The sequence below is a fragment of the Stegastes partitus genome, unplaced genomic scaffold (genome assembly GCF_000690725.1).
Source record: "Stegastes partitus isolate 25-593 unplaced genomic scaffold, Stegastes_partitus-1.0.2 Scaffold131, whole genome shotgun sequence".
Classification (NCBI taxonomy): Eukaryota; Metazoa; Chordata; class Actinopteri; family Pomacentridae; genus Stegastes; species Stegastes partitus.
In genome coordinates, this window is record NW_007577862.1 from 566,559 (window position 1) to 592,762 (window position 26,204).

Here is a 26,204-nt window from a genome sequence, read left to right on the forward strand (position 1 = left end):
CGGGCTTTGCCGGTGAGTTATTTTTGTTATTATTTTCATAGCAGTCTTTAATGAATGTAGCGTAGACAGATGACCCTTAAGCAATGATAACCATCAAAGTGTCTTCATGCGTAATGTAAGAGCTCATTCACCAGTTGCAGAATGACAGCAGCTCACTGAGGGTAGAGGTGTCAGTGTTTCTGCTTCTGTAGGCACTGAATAAAGATAATAAAGTATGCATCCAAAGATCGGATATGGGTTAAAAATCTCAAGAGAAAATAATAATAATGATAATAATAATTCATTTTATTTGTATAGCACTTTCCAAGAACTCAAAGACGCTTTACAGGATAAAAGCAATAAACAATAACCAACTAATACAAAAGTAGTCAACATAGAAATACAGCAAGCAGATAAAAACAACACTAAATATCAAGACAAAGGCCTAGGTGGGAAAAGCATAGCGGAACAGGGGAATTTTTTAATTTACATTTGAATATTACTGGGTCTGTGGTGTCACGAATATGTGGGTGAGGGTGGCGACAGAAAAGGCCCTGTCCTCCCAGGCTCGGTGCTTGGTCCTGGGAATGATCAAGAGGTTGGCCTTAGCGGGGCGGAGGGTGCATGAAGGGGTGCAGGGGTGGCATGTCTTTTACTATCTTTTACTAAGCAAAGAAACATTTATTTTGTTTTACAGGTGGTATTATTTTTGTAGTCATATAAGTCCCTCTTGTTAGTTATTTATGTACATATTTACAAACAGAATAGAACTTAAATAAGCTAAACAAAGAAATACTAAATAATGATATACCCGTGTCAAAGCCCCTCTTCCTCCCCACGTGAAAACCAGATTTTTATACAGCTTTTTAAACCTGGTCGTGCTTGGACATTGCTTGAGCTCCACCTCCAATCTGTTCCACATCCTCACTCCACATACCCAAAGACTTGAGTGTTATACCTTCATTGTCACCATCATGTATGTATGTTAAGCTGTAGTAGCAAAGAAAATCCAAACACATTTGTAGTACTTTGACACTAAATGGCCTTTATCTGTGAAAAGAAACTCTGATGGACATGACAGTTCTACTGCAGTGTCGCACCTACTTCTTCTCCATTACTTAACACATGCACACTTCATATCACAGCACTTCATGTCAAGCTAATGGCTGCTCCTCTCTGCAGTCAGAATCATTTGTATGACACGCCGCTGGGACATGTGGTTATGTCAGCGAAGCGGTCTTTTCTCTTGCTTTGTGTTCGACTTCATGAACATGAATTAACAACCTCATCATTTACTTCTCAGGGAAGAATTGCTCCGTATCCGACTCTGCATGCGCATCAGATGTGGAGCTCTGCAAAAACGGAGGAACCTGCTCGCACACCTTAACCGGGGAAATACAGTGTATTTGCCCTCCAGGTATTAAACAAACATTTTTCTACAATGGATTTGTGCGAATTTGTTAACCTTAATCTTTGTGTTGATATATGGATCAAGCTTAGCGTTTGCTCTTTATTCAATGCTGCAGTCATTCATCTAGAAAGGCATCAGTGTGTTCAGTAAAAGTAATTCTAAGCCAGATAATCATTATAATCACACAGAGCCATGTGCTCTTCTTGCTTAATTGTACATCAATCCCTTTTGTAAATTCAGCCGTGTGCATGTGAAAACATATTAGTGCTGTTGATTACTGTGGAATCAGCAACACAGCTTTCACCTCTAAGTGAATGCCATTAGAAAGCACATGTGCAAATCCGTAAATTACTTACAATGCCACACTCTACGGCGTTGCTTTTTCTTTTTTCTTTGTGCTGTAGGTTGTGTACCGTTGCTGAAATCCTTCCTTGGTGTTAGTGTTTTGTGTTGAGGCTGGGTGAATTATGTAAATCAGCGGGGACCAAAAACTCTGGCAACGAGAGCACTACGTGAAATCACAATCTGTGATTTTTGCCAGATGTGAGAATGCGTAAAGATACTGTACGCGGCGCAACGCATCAGTCACTCCTTTGATCCCACCTCTTACAGGATACCATGGCAAAGACTGCTCCTCGTCTGAGAGCCAATGTGTGTCAAATCCTTGCAACCCTGAGGGGTCTGTCCTCTGCGTGGAGCTGGAAAATACTTATAGATGTGTGTGTCAACACGGCTACACTGGGCTGCACTGCGAAACACCTATAAACCGCTGCGTCGAAGGCCTGTGTCAGCACGGCTCGCTGTGTGTGGATATACCAGGAGGCTTCGAGTGTGATTGTTTAGCAGGTGGGTTCAGCGCCCAGCAGGGGCTTGTTTCAAATGGAGACGTTTCCATGAATGAATCATCAGCAGCGGCACTTCCGGTTGGATGCTTTCGTTTTCTCAGTTTTCTTTTCCGTGGGAGTCGAATCTCTCACTCTGAAATGACAGTTATTACCTAATACTCTCAAGCTGACAGATACATCGTAACCTTTAAAAAAGGAAAAAACATAATTACATATTATGGGACAATGTGTAATAATTCACATGTAAGTACAGCTATTTGCAGTAACTACCACTAGTGCCCATGAATAAGTTGTATAAAAGACTTTTTTTTTCTTAGCAATAACTGCCTAATTGCATTGCTAAGTAGTGTGCCTCTTGAAATATAGTGTAATAAGATTCTCACTTTATTAATATACCTTTCTAATTTTGGGTTATGATTATAAGAAATATTTCATAAAACATTTCCAGGGTTGAGAAGTAGGCTTGAGCACATTCATAGCCTTTTAATGAGCAAATATGCTAACGTCTCTTTGTCAGAGTAAAAATTGGACAAAGCCATGAGGCAACATATATATCTAACCTAATTTTGCTGTACAGTTTTTAACGGATAATTGATTGAACAGGGCTTCAAATCCAAAGGTTGAAGTTTCCATTATCAGTGTCCACACTCCCCAATCCCAGAAAACACAGAAACACAGGCCTCTCTTGAGAAGTAGAAGTACAAAGAAAAAGAGTCAGAACAAAAATCTGTCAAAGGAGACAACCTAAAGGAAACATGACAAGTCGAGTAATTTATTACGTTAGAGGGCTAACATGATGCCAAAGACAAAACAGACCACTCTCAAAGTTACAAGGTGCGAAAGTACAGCTATAAATACCTGTCAGATTTGACAACTTCGAGGAAACATGACAAATTCAGTCCACTTTGACTCTGATTAAGACGCAGCGGTGTTGAAGTGAACAGTCTGTTTGCACAATAAAAAACTATGAGTTAAGCAGTGTGTTCCAGCCACCTATTGTATTTTGACCTCGGGCTTAGAAGCATCTGCTTGAGCAACATTTTAGTGAAAGATGCGCAAGAACCATATTTCTAATACATTTTCATATCAAATGGCATGCACCTAGTGTGTACTGTAATGAGTGTTAAGTGGCTGTCATGGTCACTATGAAGTGGACTGTTCTTATTAGAAGATCAAACCAATAGATCAGTTGAAATGCACAGTGGACCAGTTTGTAACAAGCCTCCAACCACACATTAGTCTGTGCATGACACACTTCTAGAGTAGTGGGAAAAAAAAGTTTTCAGACTCCCTTAAAATTGTCAAAAGTGTCAAATATTATCATGAAATATTGGTAGAAAAATCTTTTTCGTGCTTCAAATGGTGTGGCTGCATTAGACAGACAAAACACTTTATTGTTTACAAGAAAAACTAACAAAACTAAATTCTTCACAGTTTCAGTATGTCAGTTCTCAACATTGCTGGTATCAAAGTCAACAAATAGCAGAGAATGTGTTCAAAACTGAACAAAAAAATAAATAAACCATCACATCATCAAATTAATGACCACTCTAAGACCTGGATACTGTGCTCCTGCAGCCAAGTTCTGCTGGCCCTGGATGTGTGGTAAGAGGCATTATCTCGTTGAAACATCCAGTTTTGACCTCGATGGAACAGTGCACATGCAGAAGGGAGCATGTAGAAACATGCATCACATGCTTGTATGTGCACCCATGCCACCCTGGACACAAACAGCAGCATTCTCAAAAACTTCGTAGAACTTCTAGTGATCCAAAAACTCCTTTACTTACTTCAGTCATTACTTTAATTATTTAAATATTGGGTTTAATATCTGAATACTTAAGTGTTTACCTGATGGCTCTTCTATGGCTCCCTAAGTTTTAAGGCTCCATTTAAATAGTTGTTTTTCATTAATAATACAACAAGAAAGTGTAGATTTTGTTACTTGCTCGCTGCAGTTATTAAGCAGTAAACATATGATCATTGCTAGAGATTCTTCTTAAGCAGTCTCATAAAATATCTCAAGGGGACAACTTTAAAGGAATGCTATCTGAAATGGAGAAATTCCGTGGAACATCTTGTCCTCTCTCCGAAGGTTTAACGGGCCAGTTCTGCGAGATAAACATTGATGACTGTGAAGGAGAGCCGTGTGGAGTCCTGAGTATTTGTAAAGACGCTCTGAATGGCTACAATTGCTTCTGTGCACCTGGATTTATTGGTAAGTGAAAGCTATCTTGAAGTTATTCTTTGTGAGTTAAAGTGGGGATTTTATTCACAGAGGCAATTTGTCAACATGTTGTGCTCCTTTCATACTTTTCGTAGGAAATAAGTGTGAGATTGAAGTGAATGAATGTCTCAGCCAGCCTTGTCGAAATGGAGGCTCCTGCATAGATGAGCTCGACTCATTCAGCTGCCAGTGTCCTCTCGGGATCACAGGTATTTTGTGTGCTTCTTACCGTGAATGCTCAAATTTGAATGTGGCGATTGTAAATAATACTTTGAAAGTGTGTGAGTGAATCAGCTTTGTATTAATTAAAAATACATGTGTGTGTGTTGATGTATGCAGTGCTTAACAAATGTATTGGACCACCTGTCTAATTTGTTAAGCACTGTACATACAGTATATATAACCCAACCAGCATCATGAAGTGCTTTAATTCGCACTCAGCTCTCTACGGTTTACCATTTTGAACAGGAATGAAATATTTCAAACTGAATTCACCTTTTTATACCCAAATCTGTGCCACTGGGCTTCTCTGAGAAGTCACAAATGAATCAAGCACAACATTTGACCACTAAAACTATGTTTTCTGTTTAGGAATGCAAGTAAATAACTATAATTTAACATCTTAATCAAGAAGTAATCATGTGCTTTACTATTTTCTTTTTCCATTTTTTTTGGTAAAACAGTAAATTTAAAAATTCATGGATAACAATAATATTTATATTTTAGCATTGAAAATATTTGGTTAAAGAGCTTCTACATACTGGTATAATATCCATTACAGAAACATAGAAAATGATTTTGGCAATTACCGATGCTGTTAATTTAGGGCAGCTGTGGCGTAAACCTTACATTGGTTGGTGATTTAATGCATTTGTCAGGAACTGTATATGTAATATTACTAAATAACCCTCAGATAAACCACATAAAAGCAGCTACAAATGATGCATTTGGTTTTCATAGTACTTGAAACATCCTTATGTCAGGTAGTTTGACCTTAATGCAGTAATAAAGACTTGTTTTCTAAGAGTTCCAGTTGTGCCTTAACAGTATGTGTCCATACAGGCTTTTTGTACTTTGGATCTAAAAGCCTGCATGGGCTCACTTGTGATGCCTGTTTGCAGTCTGTTTGGCTCAGATCACTTAGTATTTCCATGCCAATCAAACCGCAGCTCTTAAAGTATAAACCACATACTGTCACATGGAATATCTTACTAATGCAGCATAAACATTATTGCAAGATGTTATATAGAACATTTAGCTTCAACCTTCTTTCTGTATATGTTTAAATCATGTAAAGGTACCTGCTCGAGCATTCATTAAGCAGTTTGATTTTTTTTGGTGGCGGGGGGAAGCATGGTTGGCTGTGATCAGATTTCTAGAAAATCAAAGAGTCAAGAGCTCTCTGCCCCCAGCTGAACTGTGGAAATGATATTAAAGTGCATAAACCTTTACAGGCTTGAGGCTGGATCTGACAAGTTTCACTCAGTGTGCTTAATGTTTTATAGCCGTAGCTTATGCGCCATGTTTCTTTAAAACTACAACTAATGCAGAACTGTAGTAATGGAAAGGTTTGCTTTCCACTTGCTGTTGCTCTGCGCCTTTTTTTTTTTCTTCAGGATTTATGGCAGCAAACATTTTTTGATTACATTCCATTCAACCTTGATGCGTCACAATAGTGGAAATCTTCTTACTGAGAAACAGCAGCAGAGAAGCCACAGAAATTCCACCAGGACAATATTTTTTATTTGACATGGAAAATGGCTATTTCTGCTCGTGGCGGTTGATGTGTTTAATCTAGCAGGATGTGAGATTAAACACAGACGTAGTGTGTCCTCTGTATATAGTTTAAATTCTGAACAAAAAGTCAAAATAAATTGAAAATGTGGAACAGCATGTATATGTTTCAGTCATGTGTCATTCATAACCCACATTTCTTTTATGACATTTACGAATTCTATTGAATTCCAGCAGCCTAAAGGTGAATCTATGAATACAGAAGTGTTAAGTGAAATGAGCAAAACTGTAGCTATTGGTTCACTTTAACTATCCTTATCAGAAGTAGGTATTAAAAAAAAAAATCATTTCCATCCTCAGGGTAGGGCCAGAGCAGTGTTTATCCCTGTGGAGGCTTCAGTATTTCAATGAAATGTCTTAGCAATTAAGTTACCCCTCTGTGCAAGTGGAAGTTATAAATATGGGTCTCACAAACTCATAAGATCTACCGGCATTTCTCTCCGCACATTTAATCTCAGTACCTTTTAGGCAACATTGACTTATTTGCCTGAACTTGAATCCGGTCGACAATTTGTGAATTGTACAAAATACACAACTGAAAAGAGTTATTCTCTGGGGAACACTAGTTCACCAGTTAATATCATAGCAATCTAAGGAATAGAAAGAAAAATCTGTTCAAGAAAAGATAGTGGTTTGACCAAAATAATCACAAATTCTCTTCTTCCAAACATACACTCATCTCAGATGTAATAGTAATGAATTAAACAGTCAATGACCTATTTTCTTGCCGTCTAAACAGATCTAAATTGCATGCTTCAATCTTGTTGCCTTTGGAAGAAAAGTTCATTCAATACAACTAATTTCATTCATTTAAAACCTCAAACAACACATTGAGGTACAACAACAGTTATACAATAGATGCAGACACACTTAAAATTAGATTGCATTAAGTAAATAATACTTTATATCAGGTAGAGACAAAATTTATCGATGCTGAAAAGTGTAGGAATGAACAATAACAACACTGAAGAAACTGAATTGTTGGACCAACGTAAATGAATTGCTTCAGTTGGTAACACCCAAGTTTATCCAAAATAAGTAATAAGAAGTAGTAGTGTAAGTAATATTAATGCCAGTTGTTTAAGTTAAATGTACTTAAATTAGTTTATTCTTCTCAAGGAGATAAACTACATTACAACAGCTTCATTTTTAGCAAAGGGAACTTGAAGGTTCCAATTTCTCCAACTTACGTATTTGCTTTATCCAAATGCAAAACATGACTTTGTCTTTAGACTTACGAGTCTTTTCTTGTCTTTACTCTGAAATCTGACTTGACTACAACATTAATTAAGTCACAGCAGAAACTGAAAGAAACTAGAACTTCATGATGTCAGACTCCAATGCTAAAGGAGCAATAAAATTAATTTTGGCGCTTTTGCTGAAGTTAGAATACCAGTTCAAAGGGACAAAATGTAATTTCAAGTTGATAGAATCTACAAACATATACTGGCTTCACCAAAACAAAAAGATAAATGAGGTTAATTTGAAACGGTGCTTTATTTCAACTACAGCTCAGATACATGCCTTGCAGTGAATGAGACAAAACAAAGCAAAAAAAGAACAATAAAAGTAACCGTTTTGTTTCAAAGCAATAGCAATTACAGTCAATAAAATCAGCAATTAACACTGGAATTGTCTCAGCGCTATTAATGAGGTCAACTTAAAGTTTTGTTAGTCAAAGCATGTGAAGCACCAGGAAACAACAAAAAAGCAGATCTTTCCAACTCCGTATGAATTTTTAGCACGTGCGAGGTGAGCCGTGTCTGTGAAGGAGTGATGTGATGTCTGCTAAGAATCCGAGAGAGCAGGGCTGAAGGATGGGTGGGGAGCTTTTGTAAAATATCTTTATAAATAAATAAAAACAAACGCTGTTCCTTCCTCACTGACAGGGCAGGCAAGCCACTTTTATGATATAGTAGGTGTGTTCCATATTCCATATCTCCAGTGATGAACCGTGAGGCAGAGGGATACGCTGCATCTAAAGGTTCGAGGGTGGAATAATATGATGAGGAGGAAGTCTCTCCCCTCTCCATGCTGGGGTTTCTGGAGATATTTCTAATAGTGTATATGCATAATTAAACATATTCTTAATGGCTGTGTTCGCTGTTCAGAAACCGCTCTATTTCATCAGTGGAATCGGAGAAATCTCGGAGAGTGTTTTTGCGGATAGATCGGCTTATTTTTGGCCACGCTGACCATCAGTACGAACACCACGAGGACACCGGCGTGTCAACACTTACCTCCCACAAACCTTCAGGCCACAACCGCACGAGGTTATAGAACAAGCTCCGTCGTTTCTGGTGTTAGAAGAGCAACACAAACAGTACACTGTAATTACACAGAATGTTGTTGTAATTCAAAGACCCATTATCACTTTGGCATTTCACACCATGTAACAGCCTCCTCTAAAGCTTACAGAGACTGTAAATGTGCGAAACCGTGATAGTGCAAAAAAAAAAGAAAAGAAACATCTCGTGGCTGCTTTGTTTGTGTGCTGCTGATCTGCTTTGTGCTTTCAGAGAAAGGAGGGAAAACCAGGAGAATAATCTATGTTCTGTATTACATGAACTATTCTTAATGTCATTTACAATTTAGGTGAATATAAATGAATTATGCATGTGTGTTTTATAGAGGACCAGGAAGTTGTTTTTCTGTTAAAACTTTGACATCTGGATTTGAAGCTGGTGAATATTTACAAAAAATATGCTGGTGTCAAGTTAATTTTGCTTGCATAACAGTAATCAAATGTTTTTTTTTTCTTTTTTACATCTGTGGTGCAAGATGTGCATGGAATTGTGTTTGAATAGACTACAACCAAGGATTTTCCCCCCCGTCACCAGTCATCAGATTTCTCCATGTACAGGCTTTAATCCCAATACAACATGTTTTACTAAGTTGACAGAAAATGGGAAAACTCTGCATAAGTCATACAGTTCTGACAAATCACATGTACCTTATCTGTAACACGGCACTTACTTGACACTTGAAACCGCTGCTTCTCTTAAATCCCATGTTATTACAGGCGACTACTGTGAAGTCAACGTAAACGAGTGCGTGTCGTCCCCCTGCCTGCACAACGCCACGTGTGTGGATCTTGTTCACGGCTATGGATGCGTCTGCATGCCTGGTTTTACAGGTTAGTGAATGCACTTAATGTAAATATTTGTAATTTAGGTGTTTGTTTTCACCAGAACGAAATGCATGGCGTGGATGTAGCTTCTACCAATACAAACCCGTGTTAATAGCATCTTACATAAATATATGGAATTATCCAGTACTTATTTTGTGTCTTGTATTCTAATACAGAGTGTGCTTGGTTGTCTGTCTCCAAGTGTAGCCCTTTGATAGACTGGCGACCTGTCCAGGGTGTCCCCTGCCTTCACCCTCAGTCAGCTGGGATAGACTCCAGCCCCCCACGACCCTAGTGAGGATTAAGACAAGTATAGATAATGGATGGATGGATGGATATTCTAATACAAATCAAAGCATGGTAGCATCAAAGCATCACCATGTCTCTGTGGTTGAACAGATATTAAACTGGTGTAATGACTACATTATACAACACAGGTTGTATTTACATTCTGCACAATCCATTTAAACATAAAAGCATGTTTTTAACAAGACCAAAGGTGTACACTCTCGCTAGTGGTTCTGTGAGGTTTTATTTTAGCAGGATTGCGCTTCAAGCTAAATGCCAACATCCATCCATCCATTATCTATAAACCGCTTAATCCTCACCAGGGTCACAGGAGGGCTGGAGCCTATCCCAGCCAACTTAGGGTGAAGGCAGGGGACACCCTGGACAGGTCACCAGTCTATCACAGGGCTACACTTACAGTCAGACAACCAAGCACACTCACATTCACACCGACAGACAATTTAGGATCACCAATTAACCTCAACATGTTTTTGGACTGTGTGGGAGGAAGCCGGAGAACCCGAAGAGAACCCACGCTGCACGGGGAGAACATGCAAACTCCTAAATGCTAGCATGTAGATATAGTTTTAGTTTAGGAGGCCGTCATAACACCGTTTACAAATGAGCAGCAGTAGTGCCTCAGTGCTACCTACATATGCTGACTTACATTTAGAAAAACGATTGCTTTTCTCATGCTCTTTGTATGTCCCCAATTAAAACAGCCTATCCCGACAACAACATCTTTATTCATGAATTATGTATTGCTGTTGCAACAAAGTGAAGTCAGGAGCAATCACCTAAGTAGACTAACACTTGCACATGTTTTGAAGTCTTGACGGATAATTTTTTTTGGTCTGTGTTCGGTGCAGTGATGCCCACTGTTTACAGCACAAAGACGACTCTAGATTAAACCAAAGATCAGGCATTTCCACTCTTGAAAGTCAAACACAGTAATGGCTTTTTGAACAGTTTCCTAACAATCGTTAATAGTTCCCACAGAGCAGGATTCACAGTGCATTACCAACAATAGGGGAGGGTGCAGGGCTGAATCTTATGATCACAAAGGAGCTGGTTTTCTCAAATCTATTTTTCAATGCTAAAAGATAATGAGTTTTTTTTTAAGTATGTTTTCTTTTGAGTGTTTAGAAAATTTATATGAAATAGATTGAGGATGTTCTTTGCTGTTCCTTGTATTTTGTTGCAGCACCACAGGGAACCCTCTCAGGTATCACAGCCGTATTCAGCACTTCAGTGTGCGATCATGAGCTTTTCAGTTCTCTGTCTGAGTGGTATTATAAGGCCTGCATCTTCAGAAAAAAAAAAACTCATTTGCAAAAACCCCTAATTATTTCAGGTTCATGTTGTTTATCCAAGACATTCAACTTCTGTTTATGCTCAGATGAAAGATTAATCTAAAGTGATTGTAACAAGCCTGAACTGCATCATAGCCGATGGAACGGAGCAGCCCGGCTTCTGTCCTGACTCAACTCACAGCCCATCAAGTGATGTGTTCTGTGATTAAAATTGTGGTTTAATTGCCAAAGATTTATGTCAGTCACCCTTCCGTATAACATATTTATCAATTTGTGTTCTTTTCTGTCAAAGGTACAAAATGTGAGGTTGACATTGATGAGTGTGCTTCATCTCCCTGCAAGAATGGAGCCACTTGCATTGACCAGCCTGGTAATTACTTCTGCCAGTGTGTGGCTCCGTTTAAAGGTAATGAGCACTGAGGGAATGGGGACAAAAAGCAAAGTTAATTAACTTCACATACTATTATTTTCACCTGTCTGAACTCGCTTCACATGTCTCAACAAAATTAGTACATCTTCATTTGCTACCTGCAGTTGAATAAGGAAAGTTTGAGTAATTAGCGAGATGTAAACTGGTGCCGGTGCTTCTGCCACACCAGAGACGACTTGTAATCGCTCGGTCTGTCAGTGTTTGGCATTATCGGTGTACATCAATAGGTAGACGATGCTGATGTGTGAGTTGAGTTTTTTTATTTCCACAATTTAAGACCATAATGAAGGAATTATCGGTGTTTGTATCCGAATAGTGAATATCGTTTTCATACTCACGTTTAATCATAGCATCACTTGTGAAAGTAAAATTCCAATATTCTAGCTTTATATTGTATTTGTCTCCAAATACATTAATTTATGATAAGTTTACAGTACACCTTGTATAATCAGTGGTAAATTATTTTTTACTCTAAGTGTTTTTATATTATATTATTATGGATATATGAAAAACTAATTTACAAGTTTGGTTTTCCAGGTTTAATAAAATAAGAATTACTGTTGAAAAGTAGAATATAATCAGTTGTCGTATATTTATACGGTAAAGTGACTTACAATTCTACTGTTCTGCACATAACCAAATAATTAAAGATATAGCAATTATAATAAGAAACCTACATAGATATAATTCTTTTTTATTGTTTTATAGATATGATTTACACCCACACAAGTTGTCATTTTTTTTGGAGCTTCGTGGTTGACTGTGCATGTTGGAGAAGAGCCTCTCCAATGAAGCTTAAAGAACAGTTGGGAGATAAAAATTCTCGTGGTGGGATTTCACAGGAACACAAAACCGTAAATCAATAATAAATGCGAAATAAAAAGCATTCTTCATCTAGCCTTTTCCTAGACACGCTCATCCTAACAAACCGAGCAACCAGTCAAGAAGGACCTTGGTCAAACCCCAAGGACCTTTCTGACAGATCTAATGAGCTCATTGGCTGTGAGATCTTCCTGGAAGGACAACAGTCAGGGCAGCACTTTACAAATCCAGGCTTTACAGCAGAGTGGTCAGAAAGGAAATGACTCCTGAAAAAAGGCGGACAAAATTTACGGAGAAGTACTTCAAAGACACACTGACAGTGTAAGGAGGAAGAATTCAGAGCTCTGATGAAAATGAAAATGGAAGTCTTCAGCTGTAATTCAAAGGATAATAGAAGTATGGCAGAAATGAGGCACAGCTGATTACCCATCTAACACCATTTTTACTTCTGTAAGGTGTTGTAGTGGCCACTTCATGATGCGGTAGCTCTTGTGCTGCCAAAGAATATAAGGCGCTATACATAAAACCATCTACTGAAGTAAACTCTGAGAGCATCTGCCTCAGAGTACCAGTAATGAGTGAACAGTCTGCTGTATTTTACCTATTTGGGATCTTTAAAGCCATAAAGCAAAGATTTCTGTGCGTGATATTTGCCATACCTGATCTGCACAACTAACTTTGTAGCTGAGGCTTTAAGCTGATTCAATGTTTGTTTGGTTTTTTTTCCCTTTAATCAATTAATTACTTCATGCAGCTTTAATATTACCCACTTATACAAAGACCAGCTGACTACTTTGAAATCATTAAGTTATTGACAGCAACGTCTTTCTCAAGGAAAGTAACTATTGCTTTGTCACGAAGAAGCAGAACGTATCAATGATAAACTGTACTATTGTTTACAGTGCACTGTGTTAATGGCAAGCTGATATTTTACATCAGAATTCAATATCTCTACCAAATTTTGAGGTAATGAGGTGATGTAGTCAGAACTAAACTTTCTGAACTTGTCAGATCTTTTAATTACTTGTAGGTCAACCAGCTGAGACTTCTGCTGGCTCAGCCGAAAGCCCAACTGTGACTCACTTAAAGTCAGATCAAAGCAAACCAATTGGATTCAGCAGTTTTTCATACAAATACACAGCAGATTTCAACAACATTTTTTGCTCCTTGTGTTTTCCGTGTGACCGTTTTGCAGAAATTATCAGAGGTAGGACACATAACCTCTGTGTTATGTCTAGTTTTGCATGTTCTTCACTTCATTATGATCATTTGTGTGTGCATGATTTCTTTCTTTTTCTTCATGTTTTTCTTCTGTTCACTCTTTAGCAGATGGTTGCTTCATGCATGACCCGCCTGTAATGATGTTTGGCACTTTAATTTGTCTGGATAGTTCTGGCACTTTTCTGAAACAAGTGATGGTTAAGTGACACAAAAAGTAGCACAAACCATAATATTCAATTGCACATTAGTAATGGAACTGAGTGCCTGGCAGCCACAGGTGTGCTTTTATCTGTAGTTTTAATCAGCATGGTGCATGATTGCATGTACTGAGACTATTCATTTGGTAATTGTTTTTGAACAAGCAGAAAGTGTGTTTTTATTATTTATTATATTGTAGGTACTGTAATTACATTTTAAATGTTCAGCCAGTGAAATGGAGTGTTTAATATACGTGAGGATAATATGTGATTGCGAATATTTATTTATTTTTTTTGGATCTTACTCACTTTGTTCATTCATAGACTTAAAGAGGAAAGTGCCGTACGGAGAACGGGGAAAGATTTGCAAGAAATCAGAATGCAGTGATTTTTAATGAAGACATGCATCCGCTCCCACTGATTCACTTTTGAGATATCCCATCTGTCTTTCTGTTGATTTGTTTGTCTCTCTGTCCAATGAGTAAGTTTGACACAGCATGCAATCTGCTGCAAGGACAGGTTCAAGGGAATATACAATATGGGTTTAATATTTAATATCCTCAGGCCTACAGTTCTATTGTATTTCTGCAGAGATTCTTGTTTCCTGGAAGGTGTTTTCTACGTGTGTTTCTCTGCCTCGCTCCAGGTCATAATTGTGAGTTCTTACCCTGCGAAGCCAGTAATCCTTGCGAGAATGGCGCAGTGTGCGTGGAAGAGTTGGATCAGGACCATTTTCCTTTGGGTTTCCGCTGTCACTGTCGCCGGGGCTTCACGGGCCCCCGCTGTGAAATCAATGTGGATGAGTGCAGCTCCAGCCCCTGTTTTCACGGCTTCTGCTATGATGGTAAGAAACGGGCCTCGCTCGCCAGCATTCTTAAGAACAGGCATCAAGATGGAAAAACCTCCACACTGGCATTCAAACGCCCGAGCCAATATTTCTAATTTTGTCTCGCTGACTTACAGTCTGACAGGCAGTTTGCAACAGGGTCACCATTGCAGTTAATATGGGTTTTATGAGAGTAGAGTCATCCATCTGATATGAGGATCTTGGACGCTGCTGGCTGGCATACACTTGATTAGCTCCTTAACGTGTCTGTCAAAGGAAATCAATTAAGCATCAATGCTGCGTTATAATTTGAGTAATGGATGGTGAATGACAAAATGTGTATGATTAATCTGCTTTTACCCCTATGGATCCATCGCTAGCTTGAATAAGTTTAAAGAACTCATTGATCAAAAGTAATGAAAATAATTAACTATGCGTAATAAAAACAGTTAAGGTGTCTTTATCACACACTGATCAATGACTATAAATGTGTATGATGTGTTTTGTTATAGAATACATACAATTGCTGTGTACCAGTCTTGCAGAAAGAGCAGTTTCTCTCAGCAGCATAATGTTTGTACTCTTCAACCTTCATGGGATTTCTGACATCCTGCCAGGGTTGTTTCTACTAGGTTATGCTGCAACAAACCGTCGATGGCAGTGGATCACTATCGGTCCCTCGCATTACTACAGTAAAACTCGACCAGCTGTCTTGACTAATCTTGAGCATAGCCAGTTCACCTTAGGTTAGTGAGGCAGGCCTCCAGGACCTATTGGCCGGTGCTCAGCAGCAGCCGGGGGAGCCACCAGGGACAGCACTGCATAGCCACAGTGGCTGAGATGAGTAATGCTGCTGCCACCCAGGACCTAAAGCATTTAATGAGAGTAATAGCATCTACACGCACCAAGACAGAGTGACAGCATAGATTACGTGGTAAATCTTTGGGATAATGAAGAATCCTGGGACCCTGACTGGGGAAGTAATAAATTCACTCCTATAAGAACTGCAATTACCTCTGTCACTGGCTGCCTGTACCAGTGTTGTGTTGGAGAAACAGAATGATGCATCCCTCTTTAACATCATTAATAATTAAAGAGAGGAAGGAATGGATTATTAGACATGGGAGATTCGAATTTCTGATGGGAGAGATTGGCAGATTCGTAGCGTCTGAATAAAGAATAACCACTGGAAATGGGCTCTCTGCCACTATTGTACATTTTTCTTTCCCTCATTGAATGTGTTGCAAGCATGTTGAGAGAGTGGTAACGAGTGACAAGGCTGGCAGGCTATCATTGAAAAAGAAGGGGATAAGTCCAGATGGGAGACAAGGAAAGTAGTAGGAGAGAAAAGGACTGAATGGCCATCGCAGACAGGTTCATTTAAAGACGGTTAGCGTGTCAAGCCCTGTCAGACTAATGCACAAGGAGGTGACCTGCCACGTAGATTTGGCGACAACGGGTTTTACTGATACGGCATATGGGGCTGTATTTAATGGTCATATCCATTTGAAAAATGGAATCACAGTGGTGATTGTGCTTCATGTTCATAATCAGTCCTTACCTGTGTAGAGATGTTAGAGCCCACTGAGAGTTGAGTGAATTAATTCATGATGCAAGATGCTGTAACATTGCTCCTGATTTTCTTTTAGTTGTAGATGGCTTTTACTGCCTTTGCAGTCCTGGTTATGCTGGGCTGAGATGTGAGCAAGACATTGATGACTGTGTGAACAGTTTATGCAGTACCAACTCAGTATGTAAGGACCTTCATCTGGTAAGTAGACACATTCTTTTTCCTTTGGCAGTATAACTAAGTGATATTATGACATTTAAAAGGCTTAAAATGGCTCAATGCCGTGTAAATCACTACAGTGTGTAACTCTTCATAAAATATTGATAGACCTGAATCACATAAGTTACTGCATATTACCTTTGATGGCTGTTAAGCAGTTAATGTTTCAATGCGTTTCTGCTGCAGTAAACATGAACAAGTGGCCAATAACATGAATAGGGGTGTGTTATTGAAAATAATAAATGACGTCTACATGACTGGAGTCTACTCCAGGTCCGGTCAGGTTTGTAACACTGGAGGCAAAGATGGTTGAACCATTTTTGGTCTTAATGGAACATTCAGCATAAGGAGATGATTCAGGAGATGGGAAAAAATAATGCAGGAAAAAAACATGTCTAATTTCTAATAGATGATTGAATTTCCTAATAGACAAATTATGCCAATTACAGTATGCTATTTATGCCTTGTGGGCTGAGCTTTTGATGTAACATAATGACCAAAAGGCTACCAAAGTGTGCACTGAAACACAACATGGTTTGCAATGAACGCATTAAATATGAAATGAATGTCCATTCAAGTGGCTATTTTTGTAATCAGACGTCCAAAACAAAACATATTCCTCATACTTTGAATTAGCTATTAGACATCTTCGAAAAGGTTTATCTTTAGGATTAAAACATAGATCATAAAACACGTAGACATTAGTAGCTGGCAAGTCTTTATTTGCATTGTTGTACATCTGTTAGGTGAGTTTACATTGTGTAAACCCCTTTGCATATTGAAGATCTGCCCTTCTCAGCTTGCATAGACACCGGCGTGAAATTACAAATGCATATGTCAAATGTGAAGTGTTGTGAAAAAAAAAAAAAGCCACTCATAGACCATTTTAAGACCTTCTTTTTGCTAGGCGCACCTCTACTTCTGTAGTTATTCAAAGGTTTTTTAAGCCAATAACATTGATCTGTTGCAGCTGCAAAAAGGCCTTGGGAGCTGCATGCTGCTCACAAACTGTGCAATGAGTACCAGGGGCCTCTTTCCAACAGCTGCTTATTTGCTAACAGATTGTAGTAGTGAAACAGATGTGTCATAGATAAAGTCTTTGGCTTTGTTTATTTTTTTCTTTTTCTCCAAAAACTAAAGACTGTATAGTCAGCACCTATTGCTAGACTTAATATCCTCAAAATTACAGCATTATGCATGAAATCTTTTTTTTTTTTTGTCACTAAAACGAAATGTCAAACACAGAGCAGCGCGATAACGGAGCAGTTAGGGTGCATACCACATGAGCACAAACGCCGTCAGCGGTGAGTCCACAGTTCGATTTCCAGCTGGCCAGACCTTTTTGCTGCATGTCATCCCTCTGCTCTCCTTCCTCACATTTTCTGTCTCTCTTCTCTCTAATAAGCATAGAATGCCGCAAATTAATTTCTGTCAAGGTTCAATACCAAACTTAACTCTCCTAAAAGTAGCGTTAGGATTTTCAGGACTCAGATTGAAGAATAAGAGCGAAGATTTCAACCTGTGCCCTTGACCTTCCTCCATAGCAACTGCTCAATAGCATGCGGGCATGGACATTGATTTCTACAAAAACTAACTTCAGGCTTTCATTGATGACATTCCAGTGTTCATCCAGTTTTCAGTGTTTTTTTTTTTCCCCCTTTGGTAAGACAGCTATTGCAGCAATTTTAGGATAACTGAAGGACAAATGCTTATTTTTCCATTTTATTAAGTAGTTTACAAGTTACGGTTTGACAAGGTTTCACAGTTGTTGTGACACAACAGCATGGTTAAAACATTTCAGTATAATTTTCATTTTCTGGGATAAACTAAACTGTCTTCATTCAAAGACAAAAGGACACTGCATAAGAGGAGAGCGGGATCTGATATGAGGAATATAATGAAATTTCAAGCAATATTATTTTTCTTTACTCTGTTTCACCGCTATGTTTTTTTGTATTTTCTCAACTCATTATTCAAACAGCGCCAGTTTTTGGATACCCCCTTAACGTAGTCTTGTTTACAGTGTACCTATTCCTCTCTCTGAACACTGTGTCCCACAGAGCTTTAGCTTATTTTGGAGAATTGCAGTCCCTGAAGGTGACTTAGCAGCAAAAATGAGATTATGTTCTATTGCCAGGGGTAAGGAATTGGAGTCTCCTGGAGGTATCTAATTTATCACGAGATGACGGCATTTTTTTCCCCCCACGACCACAGAGCCTACAGTGTACAAATTATATCAGACAAAGTTTAACGGCTCCCCTCTAGTGTATGAAATAAAGATTAGCATGCATTCAACCAGAAGCACCCAGGACCTTTAGACAGGATGTTGGCAATGAGGATTCCTGAAAAACCCTTGACCATATGACTATCTTCATAATGTATGCAAAGAGGAATTTAAATTAAGCTGGCACCTTGGAAAGCAATGGACAACAAACCATTCATCTCCCATGCTTTGATTTATTATCGTAATGCAGATTGCAATGATGAAATAAAGGACAAGTTGTCCACATACTGCTCTAAAAGCAGGAGAGAAAAAAAATGAAGAGATTAGCAGCGTTACTGGCTATATATAAATCTCAATGTAAAGTAGTAACAGCATTTTCACTTGGAGAAAAAAAAAAAAAGAAACCCTGCCAAGTCTCAATCTAGCATGTTTTACACGTTTGAGTGCCTATGGAAATTCCACTTCACGCAGAATATGCGGTGGTAATATTATATGCTTGATAAAGGCTTGTACCGTATACTTTGAATGGCATGGAAAAAAACAGGCTTGCATGTTGTCCAGAGGGTGGGTGGTAGGAGGAATACATCTGCATAGAAGTAATATGAAAATGTAAGACAAGCATGACTCTTCACAGTTTAAACAGATTTCCACTGGAAAGATTTTTTTTTTTTTTGAGTAGGAGGTTTTATTCTACCATATTTTTTAAGAAAATTGGGATGGATTTAATCAAGTATATTAAGCATTGCAGTGTTTGTTTTCTAAAATGCAACAACTATAAATAAGTAAACAAACAAGTGCCGGAATGGAATCTGACTACTCCATAACTACGAATTAACTGCTTCGAATTGTATCATAAATGCTGTAAGTATCTAAAATAATGTTTACAGCAGACGTAAAGTGTCACTACATTTCAGCGCTAATCTAATTTCTTTTTTTGTGTGTGTGTGTGCTGCAGAGTTACGAGTGTGTGTGCCATTCCGGCTGGGAGGGGGAGCACTGCCAACGAGAAATTGATGAATGTTTATCACAGCCCTGCAAAAACAACGCCACCTGCACAGACCTTCTCAACAGCTACAAGTAGGTGTGCAAGCTGGCTCGAGGGCACTGTCCTCGCAAGGTGCATCGCTCACTTAATAAATGCAGGAAAAGAAGCTGTTCAGAGATAGCAATATGTCCTTCCACTGGCACCGGAGATAATGAATTGCAGATGGCAGGTAAAACAAATGAGTCAATCAATGGCTCACAGCATGAAAAGGTTTCAGGGGATCTGTGACTCATTGGAGGAAAAAGCTGGTGTATCTGCTTCGGCTAATGCCCCCACTCTCGCTGGGGAGACGTAAAACTGCTTCAGGTCGAAAAGTTGGGGGATGGAAAGGAATGCAAGGTGGAGTGGTTTGTAGTGCTCGGGTACTCACTGCCACCAAGTGGAATATTCACCTGCCTTAAGAGCAGATACTTCAGATTCCCACACACTCTCTGTTTCGCTATCCCCGTTTCTTTCACTTTCTCTCTCACTCTTTCTTTCTCTGTCTGTCTGTCTTGCATGCATACATTTCCATTTAATCCCCACTCAGCACTCTAACCTCCCGTGTCCTACATTCAGCTGTCCAGAATTAAAAGCTGCTCTGACCAGTAGTGCAATTAACCTGTAAATTTCCCACAGTGTCACACCGTGTCACTGTCTCCGGATGTGTTGTGAGAGCAATGCCAATACATGCACTGTAAAGCTGTGTGTAAAAAAAAAAAAAAGCATCCTGTAGGTCATTTGGATTTAAAAAAAACAAAATCATGCTGTAATTTATGTGCTCCTCTTCACAATACTGCTGCTATATCATTTTTTTTAGCATGATAATCCCAGAGAGTGCCACAAGCTTAGCCCCTAGAAAAACCACTAAATAAGTGTTTGTTTGTTTAAGGATTTATTTATATGATGTATGTAAATTTATGCCAGAATGACCTCTACAGTGGCCATATCTCCTCTCTGGTGTGTCCAAGGTGTTTGTGCTCACCGGGCTGGACAGGTGTGGACTGTGCCGAGGATGTGAATGAGTGTGATTCTGGGCCCTGTCTAAATGGAGCTCAGTGTCAGGAGTCAGACGTACCGGGGGAGTTCTCCTGCACCTGTCCCCCCTTCTTCAGTGGCCCCTTGTGCAACCAGCCTTATGACCCCTGTGACCCCTTCCACAATCCCTGCCTACACAACTCCACCTGCCTGACACGCTCCAATGGAACAGCCTCCTGCAGATGCCCAGCTGGTGAGTGAGCACACGGCCACAGTCTCATGATGCTTCTATTTTAGCCCCTTTTTCCCGAGCACAACCGCACCATCTTGCTGGGTGGTTTACTGTGAAATTTAAGCAATTCCCACCAAAAAAAATTACAAAAAGCATAATTTCAAAGAGAGAAGAGGGAAAAATATTCATGTCACAGCTAAGCATGCATCATTTCTATCTTCCCTCTGAAATGTACGAGTTTTTTCCCGAGAAGTTACTGTATCAACAGAGACAAAGAATGATTTCTCATGCATAAATTACATGTTGAACTATACTCCAGACACTGAAAGAAAATGTGCTACACAGTAACAGGAGGTTTCCCTGCAGGGATAATTTAAAATGATAAAATATATATTTTCCTAACCATGAAACGAGTGAGAAATATTCTCGGCTGCTATCTGGAGAAGAATTGGTCAGTGGTTGACTATGGGTCAAAGATATGGAATGTGGCTTGCCAGAAAGTTGGATTTGTATTGATTGTAGTACATTTCAGGGATTTTTACATGTCTCATTTTAATTTTTTGCAGAGCCGAATTATCACTAAACCCAGACAGGAATGATTTTTGGCCTTGTTCCTTTGAGAATAACTCTGCCCTGCCTTATCTTGGTTTGATTTTTCCTCATGACTTTTAAGAAGCAAGACTATTCTAGTGATATCTGGGTTGTTTTCATTGCAATCCATGGTGAATGAGTAGGCACTATATTCTGGGCTGTATGTGTAGACATTATGCGCTAACCTTTATATGATTCTTATTTATAGATATCGTACAATACCCAGATTAGTGGTGTTTTTTTTTTTTTTTGCATGATTATTTGTAACAACCTTTTCTTCAGTTAATTTTTTTCTAACAATACACAAGGTGTGTCAGAAAAGTTCCAGGCCTGGTGTCACATAAGATATATTTCAAACCCAAACTACAAACTATGAGTTTTCCCCGTCAGACGATCAACCAGCACGTCTACAAAGAGATCCTGCGGTGTTTGCTTCGTTCAGTGCGCGAGAAGAGGCCAAAGTTGTGGCAGGACAAGTCGTGACTGCTTTACCATGACAACGTGCCTGCTCACAATGTCCGGAGCATCCGACAGTTCCTGGCTGAGAAGAACATCACCGTGCTGGAGCAACCTCCCTACTCACCCTACCTGGCTCCGTGGGATTTTTCTCCTCTTCCCCAAGCTCAAGGGGTCATCAAGGGGACCCGTTTTGAAGACGTGGACGACATCAAGATGGCTGTGACGACGGTGCTGCGGAAGATCCTGGAAGAATCCTTCCAGGAGTGCATGGCGGTGTGGCAGAGAAGGCTGAGGAAATGCCTTAGACTCCAGGGGGATTACGTCGAAGGGGAAAACTTGTAGTTTGTTGTTTGGATTTAAAATATATCTTTTGTGGCACCAGTCCTGGAACTTTTCTGACACACCTTGTGTTTTTAAAATGCATAATGTAAAACAATTGAGCCATGCCTTTTAGCCAAATGTGCACAGTTGCACTTAATCAGCCAGTTTCTTTCTTTTTTGCATGATGCAGTTGCTTATTTGTTTTCTCTCTTTTCTCATTAACTTATTGCTGTTCTCCAAACAAGCCAATTCCTGGTAAAAACCCAACAGCTCCCATCAGCAAGGCAAAAGATAAAAATCCTTTTAATCATTTGCATAATATCTGTCAAAATCGCAAAATACCAACATTTAAATTAAAGACACTTTTTTCCGTTCTAGTTACACTTTTTCAACTCTAGCAGGTGCAAACTTGGGTATTGACAGATGGAGCTTTGATCCTTCACAGAAAACTGCAGCTGTGGTCATCTTGAATACATGTCTGTGATGATAGATTAAATTAACACATTTCATGCTAAAAAAAAAATAAACCAGTAAATAAAAACACCAACAACTCAGAAACAGCTCACTCTTACCACCACTCTTAAAGGGAAACTGTTTTCGCTGAGTCTGTTGGCTCAATACATTCATAATGGGCGTATTTTTTACTTAAATCTGGTTAAGCTTTGTATCTTGTGTTGTAATCTGTGTTTCTCAAGTAGCACGACTTGTGACAGTTTGAGTATTTGCCGCATTAGTAACAGATCTGAACGCACACAGAAGACGACCATGGTTGAGTGTTGACAATATAGAGGAAGCCAGATTATGCCAAATGTGATTTTTTTGCAAATAAACTACACCATCATCCTCATTTAGATGTTTTTAAGTAATCATGTTACAGTGCTTTGATCATGGGCAGCTGTGGCTCACGTGGAACAACAGTGTGTCCACTAATTGCAGGGTTGGCCGTTCGGTCCCGTCCCCTTCGCACTTAGCGTTCCAGCTCTACCGGCTTTGCCTTGTGACTGTGTGGGTCTACATGAATGAATGAGAAACACTGTGTAGGGCTTTGAGCATCCCTGAAGTAGAAAAGAGCTACACAAGGGTAGAGCATTTACCATTTTACAATGAAAAATATACTGGTAATATACTCCTTAAAAAACATTCTTAAAAGATCTCAGGCATATACATTTACTCACACTTAGAATAAACACGTGGAAATCCATTTCATGTTCAGTTATCAAGCTCAGTCAGAAAAAAAAAAAAAAAAAGCAACATTACAGACCAATCAATATGACCCTTTCTTTACAGGAATGACCTGTTGGGACATTTACCAGTAAGCCCCTTTGATAGTTTAACAATTCTAAATGATATTGTTTTAACATCCACACTCGTCAATGTGCAGGTTAAGCTGCTATAGGCTTGTGCTGTACCTAATGGCTTTATCAGCACAGAGATGAAAAGATGTTGCCAGATATAAATAGAGCGGCTGGGTTAGTTTCAGAAAGCTTCCTTGGAGAGGAATAGGAAATTAGGTGCTGGCTGCATACATTACACCAAGAGCTTTGCGTGGGCTTGGTCGTTTTCACTTCACACAAGCATTGTGACTCACTACTCTCCATTATTATTCACCATAAATCCATCCTACATAGCTACTACTCAACAAACACAGAGCTGTTATACAACACATGGCTTGATCCCAGTACAGCAATTTTAAAGACTTGTTATTTACCATTCAGTGTAGGTTATTTGTCAAGGAAATTGTGTAGGTCTTACATTATTCCCAAGCCTAATTAAATTAGAATTTGTCTGCTTGTGTCTGCCAGATTTACTGCCATAAGCAAATCTCATCCCACACACACCGAAGATGGACACCACACTCTAAACATTGTCAAGGTTAACTTGTTATAAAATCAACACCAACCAATCTATTGCATGACATTTAATTGTACTCATTTGCTATTTTTGCGTGGTGTGGTTGTGTTGAGTAGGAGAATGACCGGAATTAGGGAGATGGTTACTTTTAAATGACGTGAAATGACTCACATTTAGTTGGAAACACAAAACGCAAGTGTGGCAACAGCATACACAAGCGTATAGGTATGGGCGCTACAAAACAGCATTTAAATTCAACTGCTTTTAGATAATAAATCCTGAGTAATTAGATGGAAATATGACTCCCACAGTCTGCCACTGGTATGTAGCCCAAATGGGTCCGCATGGTGGTCCACAGTCAAATACAGACAGTGTGTGTTCTTAAACATAGGCACAGTTGGAAGTCGTGGCACAGGTTGCGTAGCAGCTGCGCCACGATAAAGCATGCCTCAGGATAAACATTATGCCGCACTGTAGAGTCTATCAGTCAGCTGTGTTTTTGTTTGAGATGTTATCGAGGTGCAGCTATTTTACTAATTTTGACATGTTTAGCAATTAACTCCATACAAAGTGCAGTAAACAGAAAAAAAAAGCCACAAACAAACACGTATTTATAACCAAAGAACAGCATGAAGTAAATTTTGGAACTGCGCCGCTCAGCGCATGTCTTTGTCATAGTACACAGAAGAACAAATTAAGCTGATTGTTGTCGAAAAAATACTTGTGTGTGTTGGATTTTTATGTAGACTAGTAATTATAGGCTGATGAATTGTTATTTGTGTTGGTAAAAGCCTTAAAATCTAGTATCAGCGGAGCTCATGTTTATACGCTGATACCTTGAATATACTATACAAAAAATAATAATAATGATGATGAAAAATAGGGCAAAGAGGGAAACTAGCAGAAAACAAACAAACACAAAAAATAGTCAGGGACAATCTTAACAATGTGCTGTTTGCAATAAACCCAGAACAGTAATCATCAGTCACGCGAATAGAAAAATATTGTCTCATTAAACCTTTAGCCTACATTATTACATTTTGTTCCGGGCATGTTTTGATCTGTGTTCCTGTCCTGTGTTTAGATTCTGGCTCAATCCTACTTTTGAGCTGTTTTATTAAATGCCTCACTTCCATGGCATTGTTTAAAGTGTCCTTCTAGTGAAGGTCAAGTTTTTTTATTTTTTATTTTATTTTATTAATATGTCCATATGATGTTTTGTATTTGCTGGAGGACAGATAATGAGCCAAATAAGCAGTCGTCCTCATGGCTGAGCATTAATACCTTGAAACTGCAGTTCACTGATGACAGTCTGAAAAACATGGATTCAAACTTCCAGGGTTTCAAATCTAAACAAATCAATTTACGTCAACTTCAAATGTGAGGCTTTCTATATCATCACCAGTTTAAACATGTATGGCTTAGTGAATCTGTGAATAGTAGAACTTTTTGTAGGGCATTGCAGTTTTCCAGTATATAGGGCAGAGTCATTAGTGAGCTGGTGTGCTTGAGCTATAGCAAGCAGTGGAGGTGTGGGTAAAGAAGAGGTAAGGGCTTTGTCGATGCGGATAGATTTTTAAGACACGAAAGGATTCGTTTCATGGAAATAAAAGTTTCAAATTTTGTCATTTTAATTCACGGGAATGAATATTTGGGGGGTTTAATCAACGACCAGAGAGCGACTTGACACTAATTATTACCAGGTGAGTAGGAAAATTCATCTTCTGTTATTGGAAGATATTTTACATTTCTGACAGCGCCCATATCTCTTGCATGGTGAAAAGAACTACAGACATGTGAACAAACGGTTGGCTGGAAAAGCACCACCAGCGGTCGCTGCATCAAAATAATATCAGATATTTAACACCAATGCAGTCCGTTCTTCTGATTTCATAGGAGCTAAACATGATTTTTTATCTGGTTTCACATGTTAACAAACTGCTATAAACATGCAACACAACCAATTTAATCCACGCTATTAGGCTGTAATTGCACCAAACTTGTGTGACTACAGCTGAGGAGACACTAATATAAAAGGTGATGATACCCAAGAGACAACTGTAATAAGACTGTGTCTGATCGCAGTTGGCAGATGTGTTTTGTAAAACATAAGCACTTCCACTGAGTTTAATGATCATTTTCCTCAAACTAAATGCATTGTAAAGCTACGTGTGCGGTCATTGTTTTCCCCGAGATGCTAGACTAGACTATATCCGTCTGACAAAAAGGTTGATGCGGTAACTTTAGCGTTC

General features: G+C 39.0%; 1 protein-coding gene across 1 annotated transcript in view; it reads left to right on the plus strand.

The window, feature by feature from the left end:
* Positions 1-26,204, plus strand: part of eys (eyes shut homolog) — a 154,135-nt gene that overhangs the window by 33,886 nt on the left and 94,045 nt on the right. The window contains exons 14-23 of the mRNA XM_008278748.1: positions 1,283-1,396; positions 2,003-2,236; positions 4,331-4,453; positions 4,558-4,671; positions 9,279-9,392; positions 11,280-11,393; positions 14,304-14,501; positions 16,133-16,254; positions 19,452-19,573; positions 20,492-20,751. Coding sequence (XP_008276970.1) covers positions 1,283-1,396; positions 2,003-2,236; positions 4,331-4,453; positions 4,558-4,671; positions 9,279-9,392; positions 11,280-11,393; positions 14,304-14,501; positions 16,133-16,254; positions 19,452-19,573; positions 20,492-20,751 — 1,515 coding nt within the window. The remainder of the gene's footprint in view (positions 1-1,282; positions 1,397-2,002; positions 2,237-4,330; positions 4,454-4,557; positions 4,672-9,278; positions 9,393-11,279; positions 11,394-14,303; positions 14,502-16,132; positions 16,255-19,451; positions 19,574-20,491; positions 20,752-26,204) is intronic.